This window comes from Schistocerca cancellata, chromosome 3, assembly GCF_023864275.1.
Source record: "Schistocerca cancellata isolate TAMUIC-IGC-003103 chromosome 3, iqSchCanc2.1, whole genome shotgun sequence".
NCBI lineage: Eukaryota > Metazoa > Arthropoda > Insecta > Orthoptera > Acrididae > Schistocerca > Schistocerca cancellata.
Genome location: NC_064628.1, coordinates 507,834,274 through 507,856,880, shown reverse-complemented (window position 1 = coordinate 507,856,880; position 22,607 = coordinate 507,834,274). Strand labels below are relative to the sequence as shown.

The following is a 22,607-nucleotide window of genomic DNA, read 5'->3' as shown; positions in this document are numbered from 1 at the left end:
AGACTTCCAACACTTAATTCATATTGACTTACTGCCTAAAATGCCTTTATCTTATTTTTATAGTTTAAAATTATGCTGTTATATGCTAATTGTTCAGCTGCCTTGATAACCCTTTTAAATATAATTTTATGCAGTCTAGCATATTCAGTTAAATCAGTATTTCTATCACACGTTACTATGCTAAATGCGTGGTGCATAGTCGTGGTCGTAGTCAGGTGTCGTTGCCTTTAGACCATTGGTTCCAGATTAAATTCCCGGTCGGTCTGGAGAATTTCTTCTCTCATGGACTGAGTGTTTGTGTTGTCCTAATTATTTCATCTTGTCTTTACCAACGGGCAAGTCACCAAAGTGGTATCAACCATAAACACCTGCACCAGGTGGCTGAACAACCTCTGATAGGATATCCCAGCCAATAATGTTATACAATCATTTTGTTTTAGTGAACTGGAAAGCAAAATACAGGCTACTCAGCAAATGATGTGGCTGATGCAAGTAAGCAATATTGTAAAAAGAATTGACTCTAAATAAGTTCAATGATTGGAAAGGAGTAACAAACACACACAAATAAAAACCATTCAAACTGCTACAGTAAAATGGGATTAACAAAATCAGAGCCATTAAGCCTGCCCATTTTGATAATGCACACGTTAGCACTGAGATTCTCGACGAGTTAATTGGTTTTGAACTCAAGTGTAACTGGAGGCCATAACAACACATGGAAATTTTATAGTGAGGCATAATCGATGACACATCAGGTCAGAGCATATGGAATAGATTTACAGATATGTAATTGGCTCACAGGCTTCTTAAGTAATGAAACACAATATTGTGTCCTCAATGGCGAGTGTTCATTAGACGCAAGGATATAAGCAGGAGAGGGAAGTGGGATAGGACCGCTCTTGTACTCTACATACGTAAATGACATGACTGGTTGGGTGAGCAATTATATATGACTGTTTGCTGATGATGCAGTAGTAGACAGGAAGGTATTGTCATGGTGTGACTGTAGAAGTATACAGAAAGACAGAGAGAATTTCTATATTTGTGATGAACAAAAGCTTATTCAGAATGAAGAAAAATATTAAATTAAAGCAGATGGGTAGGAAAAACAATTCTGTGATGTATACAGTTGTGTGCCGCTTGACAGTCACTATTATTAAATATGTAGTTGTGACGCTGCAAGGTAGTTTGAGGTGGAGTGAGCACATAAGGACATTAGCAGGGAAGGCGAATGGCTAACCTAGATTTTTTTAAGAAGGTGTAGCTCATCTACAAAAGAGACTGCATATGTAACACTTGGGTGATCCATTCTTGAATACTGCTAGAGTGTTTCACGTGCCCACCATGTCAAATTAAATGAAGGCGTTGCAGCATATCAGGAGCATGCTGTCATTTGTTAACATTACTTTCAAACAACAAGCGAGAGCTATAGATATGTTTCTTGAACATGGGAATCCCTGGAGGAAAGATGATCTTTTTATGAAACATTATTGGGATATATGTAAATTGTGGTGATGAGTGAAAATGTGTGCCGGACCGGGATTCCAACCTGGGATATCCTGCTTGCTTGGCACTTGCGTTGACCTTTACACCATCTGGATACAGTGTTTATCTCAAATGCACATACTATTAAGCACTCTTCCCAGTTGATCCAAATTCCTATCTCGTGCCACCTATCCCTAGTCCTTGTCCATGTCCTCCATGCTTGCTAATTTTAGATTTCTGTTGGAGTTCGGATGATACTGTGCGTAATTGATTCACCTCGATGGGCAATGAATCCACAAACTTCAGTGTGGATGCACAGTGACATTCGACCTCCGCATAAAGTCCCAATCCAGCCGATATCATTAGTTCCTTCCCTTTCCTTTCCTTTATCCCCCCTCCACCTTCAATTAACACAATACGTATCACAGTTGTAGAGTTGTAGGTTCCACGTGGTGTCTACTTTCAAACATATCCAGAAGAACAGACACTATGCATTCATGTAACTGTTGAAACAGTTTACAGAACAGGCATTCGCAGCTGACTGCAGAACAGTTCTACTGGAGCCAACATATATTAGCCATAAGGACCGCAAATACTAGGATAAGAGAAATTAGGGTTTGTGTGGAGGTGCATAGATAGTCTTCCTACCTCACTCTCAACTAGTAGTGGAACATGGTACCCTACATCATAACTATATCATGACTTATGGAATATGCATGTAAATGTAGATGTAGATTGATGTACACTACGAAGAATTTCAGACCTAATACCAAACCCTGGACGATGACTGATACTACTCATACTTGTTTCCTTTATGGCCCAAGACACATGAGCAAAACCACAGCACTACCCTAGATTGAAATACAGTCTGCTAAGTTTGGCAAGCAAAATTTTTCAGTCCACAATGTAAACATCTTTGCTAAAATCTAAAAAACATGAGGTAATCCCTCTTCTTTGTCCATTTATCAGTCCCTTACTCCTACTGAAGGAAATGTTGTGTAATGATGTTTTCGGAAGCTATGTTGAGGCAGTGGCTTCCTTTGAGAGTGGTTTCACAAGTCCACACTTCTACGCCACTGGGAAAACATTTGCAATCAACAAATGATTGAAGATATTTGTTAGTGTGGGCAGTAGTGAAGCAATAAAGAATATAGTTGCTGAAGATGGATAAAATACTAAAAGTCATAAAAAACCTTGGTCCTTTGGGCTAGCGTGCTATCATTTCCTGTAGATAAGCATCTAATATCAGACTGTCCCCATAACCTCCATCCAATAGTTACCCTTCCTCCATCCTACCACCCCTCCCAATTCAATCTCTGTGTAACCTTCAGCACGCTGCTCCCCACTGGCTCAGACACCCAAGCATCACATGCCTAGCCTCTGCACCTGCCACTCCACCCCCTTCCACATTCCTAGGTGACAAGCTGACTGTCTCCCTCTGAGCCACTAGCCATCAACCCCCAACCTCTCCGTTCTGCCTCCTGCCTCTCTCACCCTCTACCCACCCAATCTGCTGCAGCTCCCATCTCAATCCAGCCCACCCATCACCATCAAAATGCAGCTTTAGTGTTGTGTTTCCACCTGGTGTCATGTTGGTGTGTGTGTGTGTGTGTGTGTGTGTGTGTGTGTGTGTGTGTGTGTGTGTGTGTGTGTGTGTGTGCACGCGTGCGCACTTGAATGTGGGTACTCTAGGTCAAGAATGGATTATTCCAAAAGCTAGCCAGTTTTCTTTCTTTTTTGTGTGTGCCTCTCGATGACTCAGCACTACTACTGCTTTTCAGTGAGTGATCTCCTTTTGCTACTTAAGACTTATGTTCTTGCCAGAACTTTTGTACGAATTAATCAAGTTTTCTTTTTGAATTTCTGAAAATGCAACTTCTTTGGTTGAGAACATCTTTTGCATACACCAAAACAAACATATAGGATAATAGGAACAACACAACACAACACATCATAAATGAAGTATTCAAAGTCCTCGAGACTTTTAGTCATAGTTACAAGATATGGACACAGTTCAACTATCCTTCATCACTCATGTCAAAAAGCGCAGAAAAATTACTGGACATGGTGTGTTGTTAATGCTCCACATGATACAGCTATCTACATTTTTATTACCTCCCCACCTACCCATCCACTACTTCTACTTTTTTTGGGTGTGTTATCATCCACAGTTAATTTACTATATCAAATTATGGTACAGTTTTCTCAATGGCTCTACTATCATATACAAGGAATATCTACGTATGTAACTTGCTCTTCTGTTACCACTTAACATTACTTCACCATTAGATATGGAAGAAATATGTCTGAAATGTGGAGAGATGTGCACAGCATTCCATTATTATGCAGATATACACTTTCTAGGAGCACAGCATATGCCTAATGATGAAGACATTGTTGAAATTAGCTTCAAAATAATGTGAATAAAATGTTATTCTATGCAATAACAGTGCATTAGCTGATGTCCCCACCTCTTCAACAAAACAAAAGATGAAAGATTAAGAAGTTTCTACTTAATGTATTCTCATTTGGTCAAAGATATCAATGGTAAAAATAAATGAACAGTAAAAATTCTAATTTTCATTTGTAATATCATGATTATGACTGTAATAACAGTAAACAGAGACAAAAGGCATTGTGTGACATACCTGAATGTTTTCTGGTGGTGGATGATTGTAATCTATGCCACCAACAGTACAACGCCTAAATATCATCTTGTTCTCAGTGAGTGTTCCTGTTTTATCTGAAAAAATGTATTGAACCTGTAAAAAAAGTTAGGCAGTGATTTAGTAATGAATGCATTGTTGTTCTACCTATGATGTTTGATTTTAAGAATAGTCACATATACTTGCAATCAATAATACAGAACAGGGAGTGCTAGTCACTTAGCAACTGAAAGAGAATATGGGTGGAATGGTGAAATAAAAGGAGAGAAATGGACTAGGGCTGCGAAGATGTGAGAAAGAATTCAAGTCACAGAACCACACTATCATGGGTCAGATTCTGTGTGTTAGTCAGCTTTGTTTTAACAGAATTTTATTGGTCTATAAAAAAGGACTTCCCACTAAGGAAGCCGGATTACATATTCTGTCAGCAGACTTGCTTGTGTATCAACATGACATCCATTTTAAACAGAAAACGCAGTTAGTGAAATCACTCAACATTAGTCACTTATATAACAAACTACCATTTGTTGTTGAAAGGTAAATCCCAACTCTTGAAACACAAATCACGCTTGGTAATTACCCCATGGTCTTCAGAACAGCTATATGAAATTAACAAACTATTCATCTCCATCGCAATCTATCTCCCTCACTCAGCTTCAAAGAGACTTATTATAGGCAGAAGTACATTACTAAATGTAATATCAGCATATACAACACACTGTTCTAAGCCATGGGAGCACATACTAGTGAGAACTAAATTACAAGTGTCATATTATGAACTTAAGCTCAGTTTTTTTTTCAGTTTGTATTCCACTGTGATAAAATGTAACGAACTCTGTAATTAGGTATTCATGTTGGTTGGTTGGGGGTGGAGGACAGGGAAAGGGGGGGGGGGGGGTGAGAGGAGGAAGAGAGGAGGTGTTGCACATTTACCTGTTTAACAATGTAAAAATACTAACACGAGCCTCGTATACAACTAATCTTTAATGGAATTTGTTACTAGTATTCCATTGCAGCAATAGCAGACTCATAAAAACAAAATTTGAAATCAGCTTTAGCAAAAAATAATCCCAGTGAATCTGTCTCTCGTTCAGATGTGAAGGACATTCCGACTTCAATATCAAAACCTGAGGACCAGTTACCAGAAGTACATTCCAAATCCCATGCCACTTTCCTTGACTTTGATCTCATCCTCAGAGAATGCCAGCTACACACTTCTGTCCACATTAAACCTACTAACAAACAACAGTACTTACATCCTGAAATATTTGTGTGTGTGTGTGTGTGTGTGTGTGTGTGTGTGTTTCATAGAAATGTCGTACTCTCTGAACTTACTTGATTTTCATAATGCACACACACCACCGCATCTCATCAAAAGAATTCATTAGATTCCTCCTCCTCCTCCTCCTCCTCCTCAAAAATGGCTACATACCAGAACCCAGGTAGACAGAGAAAGTTATGTTGAAGAAAGAAACAAAGCCAAACAGATAATTGCAGCATCCAAGAAGAAATCGTGGGAAGACTTTGGAAACAGGTTGGAGACTATGGGTCAAGCTGCTGGAAAACCTTTCTGGAGTGTAATTAGCAGTCTTCGAAAGGGAGGTAAGAAGGAAATGACAAGTATTTTGGACAGGTCAGGAAAACTGCTGGTGAATCCTGCGGATGCCTTGGGCAGATGGAGGGAATATTTTGAAGAGTTGCTCAATGTAGATGAAAATGCGATCAGTAATGTTTCAGATTTCGAGGTAGAATGGGATAGGAATGATGATGGAAATAGGATCACATTTGAGGAAGTGGAAAAAATGGTCAATAGATTGCAGTGCAATAAAGTGGCTGGGGTTGATGAAATTACGTCGGAACTCATCAAATACAGTGGAATGTCAGGTCTTAAATGGCTACACAGGCTAATTGAAATGGCCTGGGAGTCGGGACAGGTTCCATCAGACTGGACAAAAGCAGTAATCACACCAATCTTTAAACATGGAAACAGAAAAGATTGTAACAACTACAGAGGTATCTCTTTAATTAGCGTTGTGGGTAAAATCTTCTCAGGTATTGTTGAAAGGAAAGTGCGAGTATTAGTTGAGGACCAATTGGATGAAAATCAGTGTGGGTTTAGGCCTCTTAGAGGTTGTCAGGACCAGATCTTTAGCTTACGGCAAATAATGGAGAAGTGTTATGAGTGGAACAGAGAATTGTATCTATGCTTTATAGATCTAGAAAAGGCGTATGACCGGGTTCCTAGGAGGAAGTTATTGTCTGTTCTACAAGATTATGGAATAGGAGGCAAACTTTTGCAAACAATTAAAGGTCTTTACATGCATAGTCAGGCAGCCGTTAGAGTTGACGGTAAATTGAGTTCATGGTTCAGAGTAGTTTCAGGGGTAAGACAAGGCTGCAACCTGTCTCCACTGTTGTTCATATTATTTATGGATCATATGTTGAAAACAATAGACTGGCTGGGTGAGATTAAGATATGTGAACACAAAATAAGCAGTCTTGCATATGCAGATGACTTAGTTGTGATGGCAGATTCGATTGAAAGTTTGCAAAGTAATATTTCAGAGCTAGATCAGAAATGTAAGGACTATGGTATGAAGATTAGCATCTCCAAAACGAAAGTAATGTCAGTGGGAAAGAAATATAAACGGATTGAGTGTCAAATAGGAGGAACAAAGTTAGAACAGGTGGACGGTTTCAAGTACTTGGGATGCATATTCTCACAGTATGGCAACATAGTGAAAGAACTGGAAGCGAGGTGTAGCAAAGCTAATGCAGTGAGCACTCAGCTACAATCTACTCTCTTCTGCAAGAAGGAAGTCAGTACCAAGACTAAGTTATCTGTGCACCGTTCAATCTTTCGACCAACTTTGTTGTATGGGAGCGAAAGCTGGGTGGATTCAGGTTACCTTATCAACAAGGTTGAGGTTACGGATATGAAAGTAGCTAGGATGATTGTAGGTACTAGTAGATGGGAACAATGGCAGGAGGGTGTCCACAATGAGGAAATCAAAGAAAAACTGGGAATGAACTCTATAGATGTAGCTGTCAGGGCGAACAGGCTTAGATCGTGGGGTCATGTTACACGCATGGGAGAAGCAAGGTTACCCCAAGAGACTCATGGATTCAGCAGTAGAGGGTAGGAGGAGTCGGGGCAGACCGAGGAGAAGGTACCTGGATTCGGTTAAGAATGATTTTGAAGTAATAGGTTTAACATCAGAAGAGGCACCAATGTTAGCACTGAATAGGGGATCATGGAGGAACTGTATAAGGGGGGCTATGCTCCAGACTGAACGCTGAAAGGCATAATCAGTCTTAAATGATGATGATGATGATGATGATGATGATGATGATGATGACAGGAGAGTGTGCACATGTATCTTTATTGCATATGTACTGTTGACCTGATTGCCCCGTAGTAGGATAATGACGGTGCCTGTTAAACTATTTTGAACACATCACCACTGAAATGTAAAGAAAACAGTCATTTACTGTTTCATTTGTAATACTGTAATATTTATTTGTAAATCAGCTGAGCAGTAAATTATAACTGAGTATGTAAATACATAACCTTGACATTTCTGCATACAGCCCAAGCTCGTCATTGCATGGGTCCATGGAAAACAAGTAAACGAGTAAATTAAATAAAGATTTGTATCAACCACTATGATAATTTTTTTTATTTCCCTTGATTCTTCAAATTACCTCCATTAATAACGCGCTTTGCCAGATTATTATACTTCACGTCAAGGTGTTGTCGTATGTACGTAAATTACCTTTCTTTTTTCCTTCGATTTATTCCCTTCCTTTTACTTTCATTCCAAGACACTAGTTTATAATAATTCTGACTCCTGCAATCTCAGGCTTGTCCTGTGCTTTCCCACTGTATAATATTGTATTATCACCTGCTCTCTATATTCTGTACAGTTATTTTCCAAACTTGAAAGTGACTTTACACTCCCCCCTGCCACACTAGTCGACTCCACACAGAGATCAAAGTGGGACTATTTAAGCTTTGGAAAAATTAAGCAAAACACCTTCCATTCAGTTCTGTTGATGTCTGGTATACCTGATCATATCTTCAATAGAGTGGTTTCCTGTAACCTTCTCCAGCCCATGCCACTGGCCATTTTATCACTGTTCCACCTTCAGGAGCAGTTTCCCATCCTAAGACTAATTGGTGCATTCCATCTGTTTGTTCCCTCACCTTCAAGAGACCATTTGGCATTGGTGAAAGAGGATCTCCTTATCCCAGAGGATACATTGCCCCTGCATTTCCTGGCCACTTGCTGCACAAACTTTGCCTCCTATGAATAACTAACACATAAATATCAAATGTCCCGATGTTATGACCTTGCAATATTTCGAAAGTGCTCCAGTCCTGAAAGTTCAGCTACTCACATAAGCTCATTGTGGGTTGTAACTATCATATGGCAGCAATAACTTTTACATATTCTAATGAATTAATGTAGAACCAATTTACACTGGAAAAATAATTAGCTCCAATTTTAGCAACCATGTGCAGATACGGCACTGTGAATGCATTAAAGATGAATAGAAATGTTTCCCTGTGTAACTGATAAGGAACGGGATATGGGCAACAAGGTCAAGAAAGAGAAAACAGCACTATGTTAATTTAATTATTAACCATCACTTACACAATTTGTTCAATATGGCACCGAAGACCTCAATGAGATCCTATACAGTCAGTGGTACATTTGGAACAAAATACAGCAGTGATTCTGATTATGTATAGCATAGACTGTCCTTGGTAGATTGCCGGAGCTATGTGGCACCAGATGCCAACGCACATGTCATACAGTTCCTACAAATTACAGTAAGATCGTATGTGGGTATGGAGAAGGCACCCGAAAGCATCTCAAATGTGTTCCATTGGTTTCAGATCAGGCAAATTTGATGCCCAAGATATCAACATGAGTTCACTATCACATCCCTAAAATCACTGGAGGAAGATTCTGTCCTCGTCACATGAGTAGTTATCAGCTGGAACATGCCAGCACCCTCTGAGAGGACATAAAACGTGCAGCCAAATGTCAACAGCACTGAAATTCTAAATTCTGATTGGAATGCCTATTTCGATGATAGGTTGAATGCTCGTGGTAGTGGTGTATTTATATCCATAAAAATATCATAACATCTAGTGAAATTAGTATAGATTCTGAATGCAAAATAATTTGGATGAAGACAAGAATTAAATATGACTCGAACATGGCCATCAGATGCTTTTATATACCTCCTGCCTCAGCAGCATTAGTGGTGGAACAGACATGAGAAAAACTTGTCTACATCCTAGTCATGTCATAGTTTTAGGTGGATATTTTCAACTTGCCCACTATAGATTGGGAGACTCAAATGATGAGAATGATTAGTAGGGACAGAGCATCATGTGAAATTATTCTAAGTGATTTATCCAAAAATTAATATGACTAGTAAAATCAGAGGACTGATTGGTGAAGCAAACTTCTTACACCTGCTTGCGACAAACAGACCCCAAACTTTCTGACTCTTTTAGGTGCAGAATACACAAGCCATCATCCTAAGGCCACTACAGTATCACTTACGCTGGCTGCAAATAGGAGTATTAAGAAAGAGAAGATCTTTCTGCTCAGCAAAGAGTGACAAGAAACAGATTTCGGACTACCTGGGCAGTCAGCACGAAAATGTCATCTTCAGCGCTAACAATGTTGAGTATCAATGTAGAAAGTTCAAGAGTATTGTGCAATATGCTTTAGACATGTATGTGTCAAGCAAAGCTGTGAGTGATGTTAAACACCTGCCATGGTTTGACATCCAAGTTAGAAAACTGCTACGAAAGCAAAGAGAGCTTCATTGCAAATTTAAATGTACTCAAAACCCTACAGACAAACAAAAATTAAATGCTGCCAAAATTAGCATAAGGAGAGCCATGCATGAAGAGTTCTATGAATTTGAAAGTAAAATTCTGTCTACTGACTTGACAAAAAATTGTACAAAGTTTTTGTACTATGTTCAATCATTAAACTGATAAATGTCTTCTGTCCAGAAGCTCTGACAACATAATGGCATTAAATGGAAGAAGACACAGAAAAGGATGATGTACTAAATGTCTTTCTCCAAAACTGTTTCACAGAGGAAGGTCACGCCATACTACCTACTTTAAATCATCACACAAATAACAAAGTGGCTGATATTGAAAAAAGTGAGCTTGAGATACAATAACAACTGAAATTACTCAACAGATGGAAGGCCACTAGTCCTGATGGGATACCAATATGATTCTACATCAAGCATACAAAACAACTTTCCCCCTCTTCTAGCAGCAGTGTATTGTAGATCTTCGGAGGACTGAAGTGTTCTCAACAACTGGAAAAAAGCGCAAGAAATTCGCATTTTCAAGGACTGTCCAACAGATGCACAGAACTAAAGGCTTACATAGGGTGTTTGGAAAGTAATGCATCACAATCTTTTTTCGATGTTATTATAGGTCACCGAGCAGTCAGAATGACTGGGGAAGGTGGGGATGACACTTCGCTTTCCAGAAGTAGGATGCTCAACTGCCTCTATGCTCTTTGAGGGTTAGGACAGCTTCTTCTGTGAACCTCCAAACAGTGCTCACATTGAACTTACGATGGAGGAAACTTTAGAGCATCGCTATGCGAAGAAATCTTTTGTAAAGCTGCCAGAACCTTGGGAAAACTTAAGGAAGTCTTTGGGGATAATTGCCTTTCCAGATAGCAGTCAAACAGGTGGAATAATATGTTTAGTGAAGGTCGGGAGAAATTCGCTAACGAGACCCGCGTGGGACACCCATCAACATCCCAAACAGACGACCCTGTGACTCGTGTGAGCCAGTTACTTAATTCAGACTGTTGAATGAGTGTTCACTTCAAGTTGGAAATATTAGACTTGCTCAGTTTTACAAGGCAGTGCTCCAGAGACTGAATGACAAAGACCACTCGCGTCCGAAAGGAGTTCCGCACATCATCGAAACTACTTCATGACAACACACCAGCTCCCACCACCTTTGTTGTCATGCCCTATCACACCTGTACTGGTGTGACATCAGTGCCACAGCCTCCCTGCAGTCCTGACCTGATCTCAGCACAGTTCTTATTCCCCCCCCCCCCCCCCCCCCCTGCCAACCCGGCTGAAAAGAGACCTCAAAGGTAAGCATCTTTAAACGGTGGACAATTTGCAAGCTACATCGAAGGCTTCCCTGAAGGATATCCCTATTGAGGAGTTCCAGAAAGCACAGAAATTGTGCTGACAAAAATGTGCTGATGCAGAGGGGTCGTACTTTGCAGAATTTTAAGTTATTGAACATATTCCAGCAATAAATTAAAAGTAAATAAATAAAAAAGATGTGACACACAACTTTCAGGACAAACCCTGGATTTCTGTGATGTTGGACAGTTGTAGAATTTTGGAACATCTTTTATGCTCATGTATTATTACATTTCTGGAGGCCAAAAAACTCCTCTGTAGGAAACAACACGGGTTCCTAACACAACAATCACGTGAAACCCACATCACTCTGTTCATCCATGAGACACAGAAAGCAGCACATACAGGCATCCTGGCAGATGGCATGTTCCCTGACTTGCAGAAGGCATTCAGTACAGTTCCATACGGCCCCCTAATGAACAAAATATGAGTGTATGAAGTATCAGACCAACTGTATGATTACATTGAAGAGTTTCTAGCAAATATAGACAGTATGCCATTCTCACCGGAAGGAAGTTTTAAGATGTAAAAGTACGCTTGATCATTGCAAAGAGGAGTGTGATAGTACTATTACTATCCACAATATTCACAAATGACCTATTAGGTAACATCCGAAGTTGCATGGGGCTTTTCGTCGATGATGTTGTTGTATGTAGATGCCAGAAAATTGTAGCAAAATGCAGGCAGACCTGCAGAGGATTGATGCTTGGTGCAGGGAGCAGCAACTGACCCTCAACATAAACAACTGTAACAAACTGTGAATACACAGACAAAAATACCCTTTATTGTATGATTGCACAGTTGCAGAACAAGCACTGGCAGCAGTTAGATCCATAAAATATCTTGGAGAATGCATATGGAACGATTTGAAGTGGAATGATTACATAAAATTAATGGTGGGAGTGGCAGATGCCAGACTGAGATTCATTGGAAGAATCCTCATGAAATGTACTCCATCAACAAAGGAAGTAGCTTATAGAATACTTGTTCAACCAATACTTTAATATTGTCCATCAGTACGGGATCTGCACCAGATAGAACTGATAGAGGAAGTAGAGGAGACACAAAAAAGAGCAATGCATTTCTTTACAGTTTCATTTAGTATGCACGGAAGTGTCACAGGGATTTTCACTGAAGTCCTGGGACAGAAGCTCCAAAGTGGCATTCTGCATCACAGTGTGGTTTATTGTTAAAGTTCCAAGAATGAACATTTCTATAAGAGTCAGCAAATATATTGCTTCCTCCTACATATATCTTCTGGAAAGACTATGTACATGAAGTTAGGAAGATTTAGGCCCACATGGAAACTTACTGGTAATTGTTCTTCCCATGAACTATTCGCAACTAAAACAAGAAAGGGGGGGCGGGGGGGGAGGGGGGGGGGGAAGTAACAGTGGTAGACAAAAATATCTGCCATCGCACATCACAAGGCGGTTTGCGGAGTATAGATGTATATGTACATAAAGGGACATAGATGGTTGTCAATAATGTTCATGTTGCCACAGTGCTTTGAATTACTATCAGGTGTCCTACAGAAGCCCTGATGAATATCACCAACAGCATAATTATTGCCTTAACCAGCCTGCAACCATGGCATGATGCATGATTCGAGTAGCCATTCACCTACATGACAGCCTATCTGGACACGACTGTCGACCATGACCTGAGAGCAGCTTCAATAACTCCATCATCACTCACAACTCTAACACATTACTAGTATAAAATGCGAGAATAATATTTAGAAAGATAATATTCTATGCAAAATAAATTAGGAATAAAGCTGACCTTATCATCATAAATTAAGAAAAAATTTAACTGCTGTGAATAACTGTATTTATTTGTTTACTCAATTCAGAAGCCATACAAAACTCTCAATTATATAAATGAGCAGTATTATGAGATACTGCTAAAGTGACAATTTATGTAATTTGCCATTTTCATAGTTCACACAACTGAACAATAGAGGAGAAAATTATAAGAACTATGCCTAGAATAGGACAACAGCAACAGTACCACCTTTAGCTCCCATCAGCTTTCCATCACTGCATGACTCATGGCAGCATGAAGAGTAGCCAATTGTGTGTTCTCATCCACAGTCAAATTGTGTCAGTCCTTTGAAATATCCTTATTGGACAAGGGTGTCCCTGAATTTACTACCACCTGAACTTAGCCTGTTCAATCATCTCCAGCTGGACCAGTCTGAAGTACCTGCAGATGACAGGCACTTAGCAAGTCTTACCCATGTTTGAAGTTGATCTAGCTACTCATAGTTTTTCTCTGGCTTCCAAAATTTTAGATTACTCTTGATTTACACTTTGGAATTTGTGTACTATTTGCACCCTCATCCATTCAGTCCTGAAGGCCACTCAGTGTCCTGAGCAACTCCTGGCACTGCCAGATCTGAGTAGTGTATTACTTAAGTATCACCACATGAGTATCACGTGTGAATAACTCATAATGATGGATTAACAGTTTCTACAGCTTTGGCAGCATCAAATAACATTCACGAACAACAGCAGAAACAGATGCAGAAGGTGCTGAAGGAAAATGTGGAGCTGATTAGAACCATGAGCATGTAGCCACTGAGATAGGAATCTGCGGGGCAGCCTTCACCCCCGCCCCCAGAGGTTTTTGTACCTACAAAACATCTGTGAAATGTTTAAAAACATGTGTGTGCAAATGTGCCTCTTTAACAAAATGATACGTACGAGAACAATGGAGAAAAGAATGTATGCTGGTGTTAAAATGTTAAAAAAGCTTTTCTTGGATTATGCAGAATATGCATTTCACCTCATTCAGAGAAAACATAAAGCCTGTATTATGGCAAATGACACCTGATGATGGAGGCATAGGGTCCAAAACGCATTGTGTACTTAATAAAAAACAAAAATTTGTGAATGAAGGCGTTTTTTAATTCATACTTCTAGTGTACTGAATACAGTCACGTTTGAAGCTGTGAAAGAGGGATAAAATTAGAAAGATACTAGTGTAGTTCTACATCTGCATCTACATAGATACTCTGCACGCCAACATATGGTTCTTGGCGGGGGGGTACGCTGTACCACTACTTGTCATTTCCTTTCCTATTCCACTCACGAATAGAGCAAGGGAAAAACGACTGTCTGTATGCCTCCATATGAGCACTAATTTCTCAGATCTTATCTTCGTGAGCCTCATGCGCAATGTATGTTGGTGGCAGTAGAAATTTTCTGCAGTCAACTTCAAATGCCTGTTCTCTAAATTTTCTCAGTTGTATTTCTCAAAAAGGGCATCACTGTCCCTCCAAGGGTTCCCATTATAGGTCCCGAAGCAACTCTGTAACACTTACATGTTGTTCGAACCTACTGGTAACAAACATAGCAGCCTGCCTCTAAATTGCTTTGATGTCTTCCAGAAATCTGACCTGGTACGGATCCCAAACACTTGAGCAGTACTCAAGAATAGGTCGCACCAATGTCCTATATGCAGTTTCCTTTACAGGTGATCCACTCTTTCCTAAAATTCTCCCAATAAACTGAAGTCGACAATTTGCCTTCCCTACCACAGTATTCATATGCTCATTCCACCTCTCATCACTTTGCAACGTTATGCCCAGATATTTAAACGACTTGACTGTATCAAGCAGGACACTAGCAATACTGTCCCCAAACATGACAGGCTTGATCTTCCTAATCATCTGCATTACCTTACACTCTTCTACATTTACAGCTAGCTGCCATTCATCACACCAGATGGGAATTTTTTTAAGTCATCTCCTATCTGTCTACAGTCACTCAACTTTCACACCTTACCATACACCACAGCATCATTGGTAAACAACTGCAGATTGCTGCCTACCCTATCAGCCAAGTCATTTATGTATATCCAGAACAGAAGTGGTCCTATCACACTTCCCTATAGCACTCCTGACAATACCCTTGTCTCTGAATAGCGCCCACCATCAGGGACAACATACTGAATTCTATTATTTAAGAAGTCTTCGAGCCACTCACATATCCGTGAACTTATTCCATACGCTCATACCTTCGTTAACAGCCTGCAATGGGGCACCATGTCAAATGCTTCTGGAAACCTAGAAATATGGAATCTGCCTTTTGCCCTTCATCCACATATGGTGAGAAAAGGCAAGCTGGCGAGTGATGCTTTCTAAAACCATGCTGATTCAAGGACATAAGCTTCTCAGTCTCAAGAAAGTTTATTATATTCGAGCTGAGAATATGTTCAAGGATTCTGCAGCAAACAGAAGTTAGGGATATTGGTTTGCAATTCTGCAGGTCCATTTTTTCACCTTTCTTATATACTGGAGTCACCTGCACTTTTTTTTCCCCTTTGCTTGGGTCTTTGGACTGGACAAGAAATTCACGACAAATGCAAGCTAAGTAAGGGGCCAATGCCACAGAGTGCTGTCTGTAAAATCAAACCGGGAGTTCACCCAGAAGTGGTGATTTATTTGCTTTCAAATCCTTTTGTTGCTTCTCTACGCCAAATGTTCTTATTACTATGTCGTCAATATGGGAGTCTGTTAGATGGTCAAATGACGGTATGTTCGTACGATTCTCGTGTGTGAACAATTTCTTGAAGGCGAAATTTGAAACTTCAGCTTTCGTTTTAGTGTCTTCAACTGCCACACTAGACTGGTCAACAAGGGGCTGAATGGAAGCCTTAGACCGCTTTGCAATTTTACAAATGACCAAAATTTTCTCAGGTTCCCTGCCAGATCTTTTGCTACGGTGTGATGGTGGTAGCTGTTGTATGCTTTGCTCATACATCTTTTCACAGATGCACAAATCTCTACTAACCTTCGCTTGTCGTCGTACTTCAGTAGAATCTGAGGCATTCTGCCAATGCAATGGAATACAGCACCTCACCACCTACTTAGAAGTAGACACCCTTAATGAAGCCGCTTAAATCAGTTTATAAAGACAAGTTTTTTGGTCCACACTGTATATCAGGCAGTTTCCTTTCAGAGTATGCTGATATAATAGCTCCATACTTAGCAGTCACATAAAATTTCTCACTCACAGGAAGACTGCAAAGTTGCCCAAGTCACACCAACACCTAAGACAGGAATCAGGAGTAATCAGCTGAAATACAAACCCATATCACTACCATCAGTCTGCAATAGGATTTTGAGAAATACGCTATGTTTGACAACTATGAATTACTTCATAGAAAACAAACACAACTAGCTCTTTATTCATGTAATTAATGCTATCTAGAGGGAATGTCAAATAGATTCCAGAGTTCTATACTTTTGACACAGTTCCTCACAAGCAGCTTTTAATCTAAGTGCATGTCTATGGTACACTGTTTCAGTTACGTGACTGGGTTCATGATTCCTGTCAAAGTTGTAATTGATGGAAGGTCATCAAGTAAAACAAAACAGATATCTGGTATTCCCCAAGGAAGTGTTACAAGCTCTTTTCTGTTCCTAACCTAAATAAATGATTTAGGAAACAATCTGAGCAGTCCTCTTAGATTATTTGTACATGATGCTTCATTATCATTATGTAAAGTCATTATATGATCAAAACAAATTGCAAAATGATTTAGAAGAGACAGTGCAAAAATTGGCAGTTAACTCTAAATTATGGAAAGTGTGAAGTCCCCCACATGAGCACTACAAAAGAATACACTAAATTTAAATTACACGATTAATCACACAAATGTAAAGCCTGTCAACTGAAATAAATACCTAGGGAATACATTTATGAGCAACTTAAATTGGAAAGAAATTCATAGATAAAGTTGTGGGGAAGGCAAACCAAAAGCTGTGTTTTATTGGCAGAACAGTTTGAATATGTAGTACCTTCTAAAGAGACTGCCTATACTACACTTGTCCGTCCTCTTCAGAAGCACTGCTGTCTTATGTAGGACCATACCAGATAGGACTGCAGAGGATATCAAAAAATTCAAAGAAGAGTAGCTTATTCCATATGATCATGAAAACAAGGATAGAGAGTGTCATGAATATGATATGCAAGTTAGGATGGAAATCTTCTGAAGAAAGGTGTTTTTCCTTGCAGCGAGATCGTTTCATGAAATTTCAATCTGCAACTTTCTCCTCTGAATTCAAAAACATTTTGTTTATGTCAGCCTACACAGGGAAGAATGATCACTGTAATAAAATAGACAAATCAGAACTTGAACAGAAAGATTTAATTGTTTGTTTTTCCCATGCACTTTTTGAAAGCAGAACAGTAGAAAAATAGTTTGACAGACGTTTAATGAGCACCAGGCACGTAACTGTGAACTGAGGTGTAATCATATAGATGTAGATTTAGATGACCTTACTGCAACCTGTACCGTGAGTCCCAACCCCAAATCACACACCCTGCTACCAGCAGGTTACCACTATGTGGGCTCACACATTTGACCAGAAGCCTGATTGGACATCAGCAATCATCCTTGTCCACAAGTGACTCCAAATGTACCTCACTGAGGCTGAGCAGGAGTGCCTGATCTGTCACCACAACAAATGCAGAAGCCATCCCCATTCTTCAACCCAGCACAGGGGACCTATGGGACCTCCAACCTCACACTACCCACAACCATATTTTTAAGCCTTCCCCGCAGAAGGGCAGTGCTCCCAGTTCACCCCCCCCCCTCCCCCCCAACCACCACAGACAGGATGTCATTACAACAAGAATACATGCCACCATTAACAGCAGCAGCAGTAGCAGCTGCAGCAGATCGAACCAGCACAGGACTGCCAACCCAAGAGGGTCGAGTCACTTCTCCCAACATAGAAATAGCCAACAGTCAATGTTGAAATAGTATCAAGTGGACTAGTCAGAAAATGAAAACGATGCCATAGAGATATTCAACTCCAGAATTTGGATTGCGGCTGGTTCCACTGGTGAAACAGTGGGCAAAACATAAGTCTGGTCATTTTCGACACTATGCACTTATTAAAGTGGGGAGAGATTTGGTACTCTCACTGGACTTTGTTATTAAGATTAAGCGCTGGCTATCCAGTGCAGTGTGGGCTTCACATTAGCTGGCACGACGATCTGGTGGTACAAAAGCAAGGAGGAAAGTGTACACCGTTTTCTCATCGAATTGTGTTGTTGATTCCAAAGTTTTCTGATCACCGACATTATTTTGCATATAATCACTCACTTGTTCTTGGTTTTTCTCTTTGTCTGCTATTGCAGCTTTGTTTGTACACTGGGGATTATTCTTGGCTTCCACGTTTTCCATTTCTCTCGGTTTGTTCTTTTGAATTTGTGCGCTGTTTTTGTCACTAACCACTTGTTTTGCATTACTCTCGATTTGCCCTTTCATATTTTTGTTCTGTTTTCATCATCAACCATTCACGGTCACTCAAAAACCTACTCATGCACTCCCCCATCTAGACTGTGTGCTACTAAAATCATATTCATTATTTTATTTCTTAAAAACACACTCTTTAATTATTATCATTAGCATTTTTTATTTTTCATCTGTGTTCAGTTATATGTTAAGTATATGTACCTGAATTTGTTGTTTCCTATTGCATACCTTAATTTTCATTTGCATATTTCAATTTGTATGAAAGGCAATGTAGTGGATCATTTATTTCATAAATAAAAATTTGAGTAAATAATTGGAACACATGAACAGACTTAAAATTATTACATACAAGATATCCAAATCAAATAAATACATTATTCCCCTAAATGTATTGTTGCTATAGTCAAGCTTGGTCCCCCTCTACTACCGTTACCACCAAAACTTGCCTCGATGACCAAATCTACTAATCCTCGATACCTCAGGTATCAAATGATCTCTCTGTTGTCACATTGTACAACAGATTAGTTTTCTCTTCAATTCAGTTCAGTATCTATTCAAAAGTTATCTGAAGTACCCACCTAACCCTCAGCATTCTTCTGTAGTACCACAAACAAAAGCTTCTACTCATAGATGTAAAAGTTCAAATACAAAACAATTAACATAATATTTTCGATTTCCGTGAAAAGCAATACTTGGGCGCTTTTATTTTGTAAATTTGTGGTAAGATCTTATGGGACCAAACTGCTTAGGTCATCGGTCCCTAGGCTTACACACTACCAAGTCTAACTTAAACTAACTTACGCTATGGACAAACACACACACACACACACACACACACACACACACACACACACACACACACACACACACACCAGAGAGAGAGAGAGAGAGAGAGAGAGAGAGAGAGAGAACACGTAGCTACCCCGCACTGCCTTTTATGTGGTAATACTCACTTGGCCCAGCTCTTCTGGTATGTTCAATGCACGACACTCTATCCTTTTGTTAGTTTCTGGGTCATACAAATTGACATCATTGTGAATATGGTACACTTGTATAAGTTTTGCCATTTCTATCGTCACATAAAGTGAGAGTGGTATCATTATCTGGAAGGTATGATAACAGTTATAATAAATGGCATGATATACTTACACAGAATACATCAACATCAAAAAGACATAACGAGAAATTAGGGGACATTCAAATGACTAAACCACACAGATTCTCAGACAGAATTATGTATGGCTCAACACATCAAATTTTTGTCCACCTTAATGTTCTACAGGAGAAACATTGGTATTAGAATTTATGTACAGGTTCCATAAATAATGCAATAAATACAGATGCATAGCAAAACATCTTGAGAAACCTCACAGATATATCCAAAAGTGAAAAAAAATTATTACCTGCAGGATTATAACAAAAGTCCAGAAACTCAAAATGCCTTCAGTTGTGGAATTCTGCATGCTAGGAATAAATGGTGGCACTGAGATACCATCATACGAAGACAACCACAACTTGCAGCCAGCAGCACCAATTACACATAGGACAATGAGAATAAGAACACACCAAATTATATCCAGATTCATTTGGCGTTCCAAGTTGGAGCGTTTGTACCTAGGCCCTCCATTATTCAACATTGCTTTAGTTTCATGTCCTGAAAAAGAACATTTTTTGCCCTCTGGTAGAATGGTTACAGGCATCAGTACAGTAAGTATATTGTATTAACAGCTTGTAAATCATTGAAACATTAAATCCAATGTTAACACCAAAATTTCTATAGCTACGTGTACAAGCACTTAGATCTGTGGACTTGTGTACCAGTGTAATGAATTTTCAAAGGTAAAATTAGCTATCAAAACTTGGGATGAAACATATACAACAGCAAGTCAAGTTAAGAGTTCTTTGAAAATGCCACAAATTTCTTTCACGAACATTTTCTTCCCTACTAGAGAGTTACATGTTCTTATATGAGTAATGGACATTGTTTCCAGAACACTATTATTTTGTGAATCAACATCTCCTGATAATGCTGTACTCAAGTTTCCCTGACCACCAGCTGCACAGATGGGAAATTACTAGTAGTGGTACAGGGTAACCACTGCCACACACCATACATCCAACACGTTTCAGGTGCCCCACTCCCTCCTAGCCCCCACCTATATAAATTACAAAACTTAAAAACGTATAAGATTGAATTTGGGATGCGAGGAAGACAAATATTTTCAATGTTGAGAAAAATAGGACACTAACCCTCAACTGCCAAAGGTAGAAATTTAGAATATCCTTATTATTGTACTGAAAACTTTGTGAGAAACTGCATCTATGGAAACTAGTTTTGCAAAATTGATGTGCTTCAAAGAGAATTGACTCCCTCATTGACATTACAGCCTAACCTCTCAAATACTTTAATATGACTGTATATTGTTTACCGATCACACCAAACAAATGAAAACAAATATTATCAGAAAAATCACATGCAATATCTATTATCTGAAAGGACTTTTGTAGGATTATAAATTAATGGTGAATTTTGGAGAATTTTGTAAACTGGGGCCTGACATTTCAAGATTAACTTTTTTTTACCTACTGCACTGCACTGCATTCTCTCTCATATCATCAATGTACTTTGTTGAAGTAACAAAAGCAACATGATGTCTTTAGTCACCACACTGCGTATGACATTTGAAGATAAGACAGAAAGCAATGAAAGTAATTTAGCACTTCAGTAAAAAATACCACAATACGATGAAATGCTACAAATAGCATTATCGGTCCATGCACGACAGTGCACCTACCAATATGTTCCAAAACCCACATGTGAAAACACAGTCATCTCAGGTTCTGCTGATCACAGGGATAAAGGGCCAATTGGTTTGGATAGTCCATGGTCTAATGATCTGTTGGAAGAATGGGCATACTGCAGCTATTCTACAGTACAGGGTCATAATTTAAACACTACACACTTCCTCCAGATCAGGTAAATTGAGCAAATCAGTTGGTTCTGTTGTCTTAGGTGTAGTCAATGGTGCAGCTTAGGCAACTTATAAAGTACCATTTGTCCGTCGGCAGTTCTTGAGAAAACCCGAGACCATGATTTTTGAGCATGGAAAGTGCCATTGTGAAAAAGGCCAAATTTTTACTATATGTTACTAACATGATGTTCTCGGGGAACCTTGAAACTACTCAATATCATTATCTGTTATAGGGATCCAGAGGTTTAAAGTTACCATACTTATGCACATAACATCCAGTCTCAGATGTAAATGCAGTTTTAACTAATGTAAAGAACACATAGCAAGGGTTCTAGAGTCATAGCAAGGGTTCTAGAGTCATCACAAGGGTTTTTGAGTTTATCACAAGGGTTTTTGAGTTTATCACAAGGGTTTTTGAGTTTATCACAAGGGTTTTTGAGTTTATCACAAGGGTTTTTGAGTTTATCACAAGGGTTTTTGAGTTTATCACAAGGGTTTTTGAGTTTATCACAAGGGTTTTTGAGTTTATCACAAGGATTCTGACATCACCGAACAACATTTTTAGTCAGCATTTTTTCATCAACAAAACTTAATGATGTACTGTCTTTGTGTGATGCACACTTAAATATATGTATAAATATGCCCAAAAAGGTACTGCGGTGATAAAAAATGGATTAAAAAGTGTCTTAACATGACTGAAAAGAACTTAAAATGACTCCCAAAAATGATGTAAAACTGGGAAGCCTGCAAATTAAATTTTAAAAAAATCATATTTTTACAACTCATAAGCTGGGTGGTTTCAATGAATTGAGAGCAATGAGCAACTTGTCCTGAAAAAATGTAAATCAAATGACTTCGAAACTTCACTGCCCTACAGTATCTGTTTCATATAAGCAGCATACCCTGTTGTAAAAGGGAAAAGACGGGAAGCATCTTAAAAATGCTCTTGTTGGAGAACAAAAAGGAAACTATGTTCCTCTTTAAA

The 22,607-nt window shown here is 39.2% G+C and overlaps 1 protein-coding gene across 1 annotated transcript in view; it reads right to left on the bottom strand.

Moving 5' to 3' along the window:
- LOC126175289 (phospholipid-transporting ATPase VA) overlaps positions 1 to 22,607 on the bottom strand; it is a 361,539-nt gene that overhangs the window by 86,882 nt on the left and 252,050 nt on the right. The window contains 3 exon segments of the mRNA XM_049921954.1: positions 4,134 to 4,247; positions 19,604 to 19,753; positions 20,054 to 20,304. Coding sequence (XP_049777911.1) covers positions 4,134 to 4,247; positions 19,604 to 19,753; positions 20,054 to 20,304 — 515 coding nt within the window.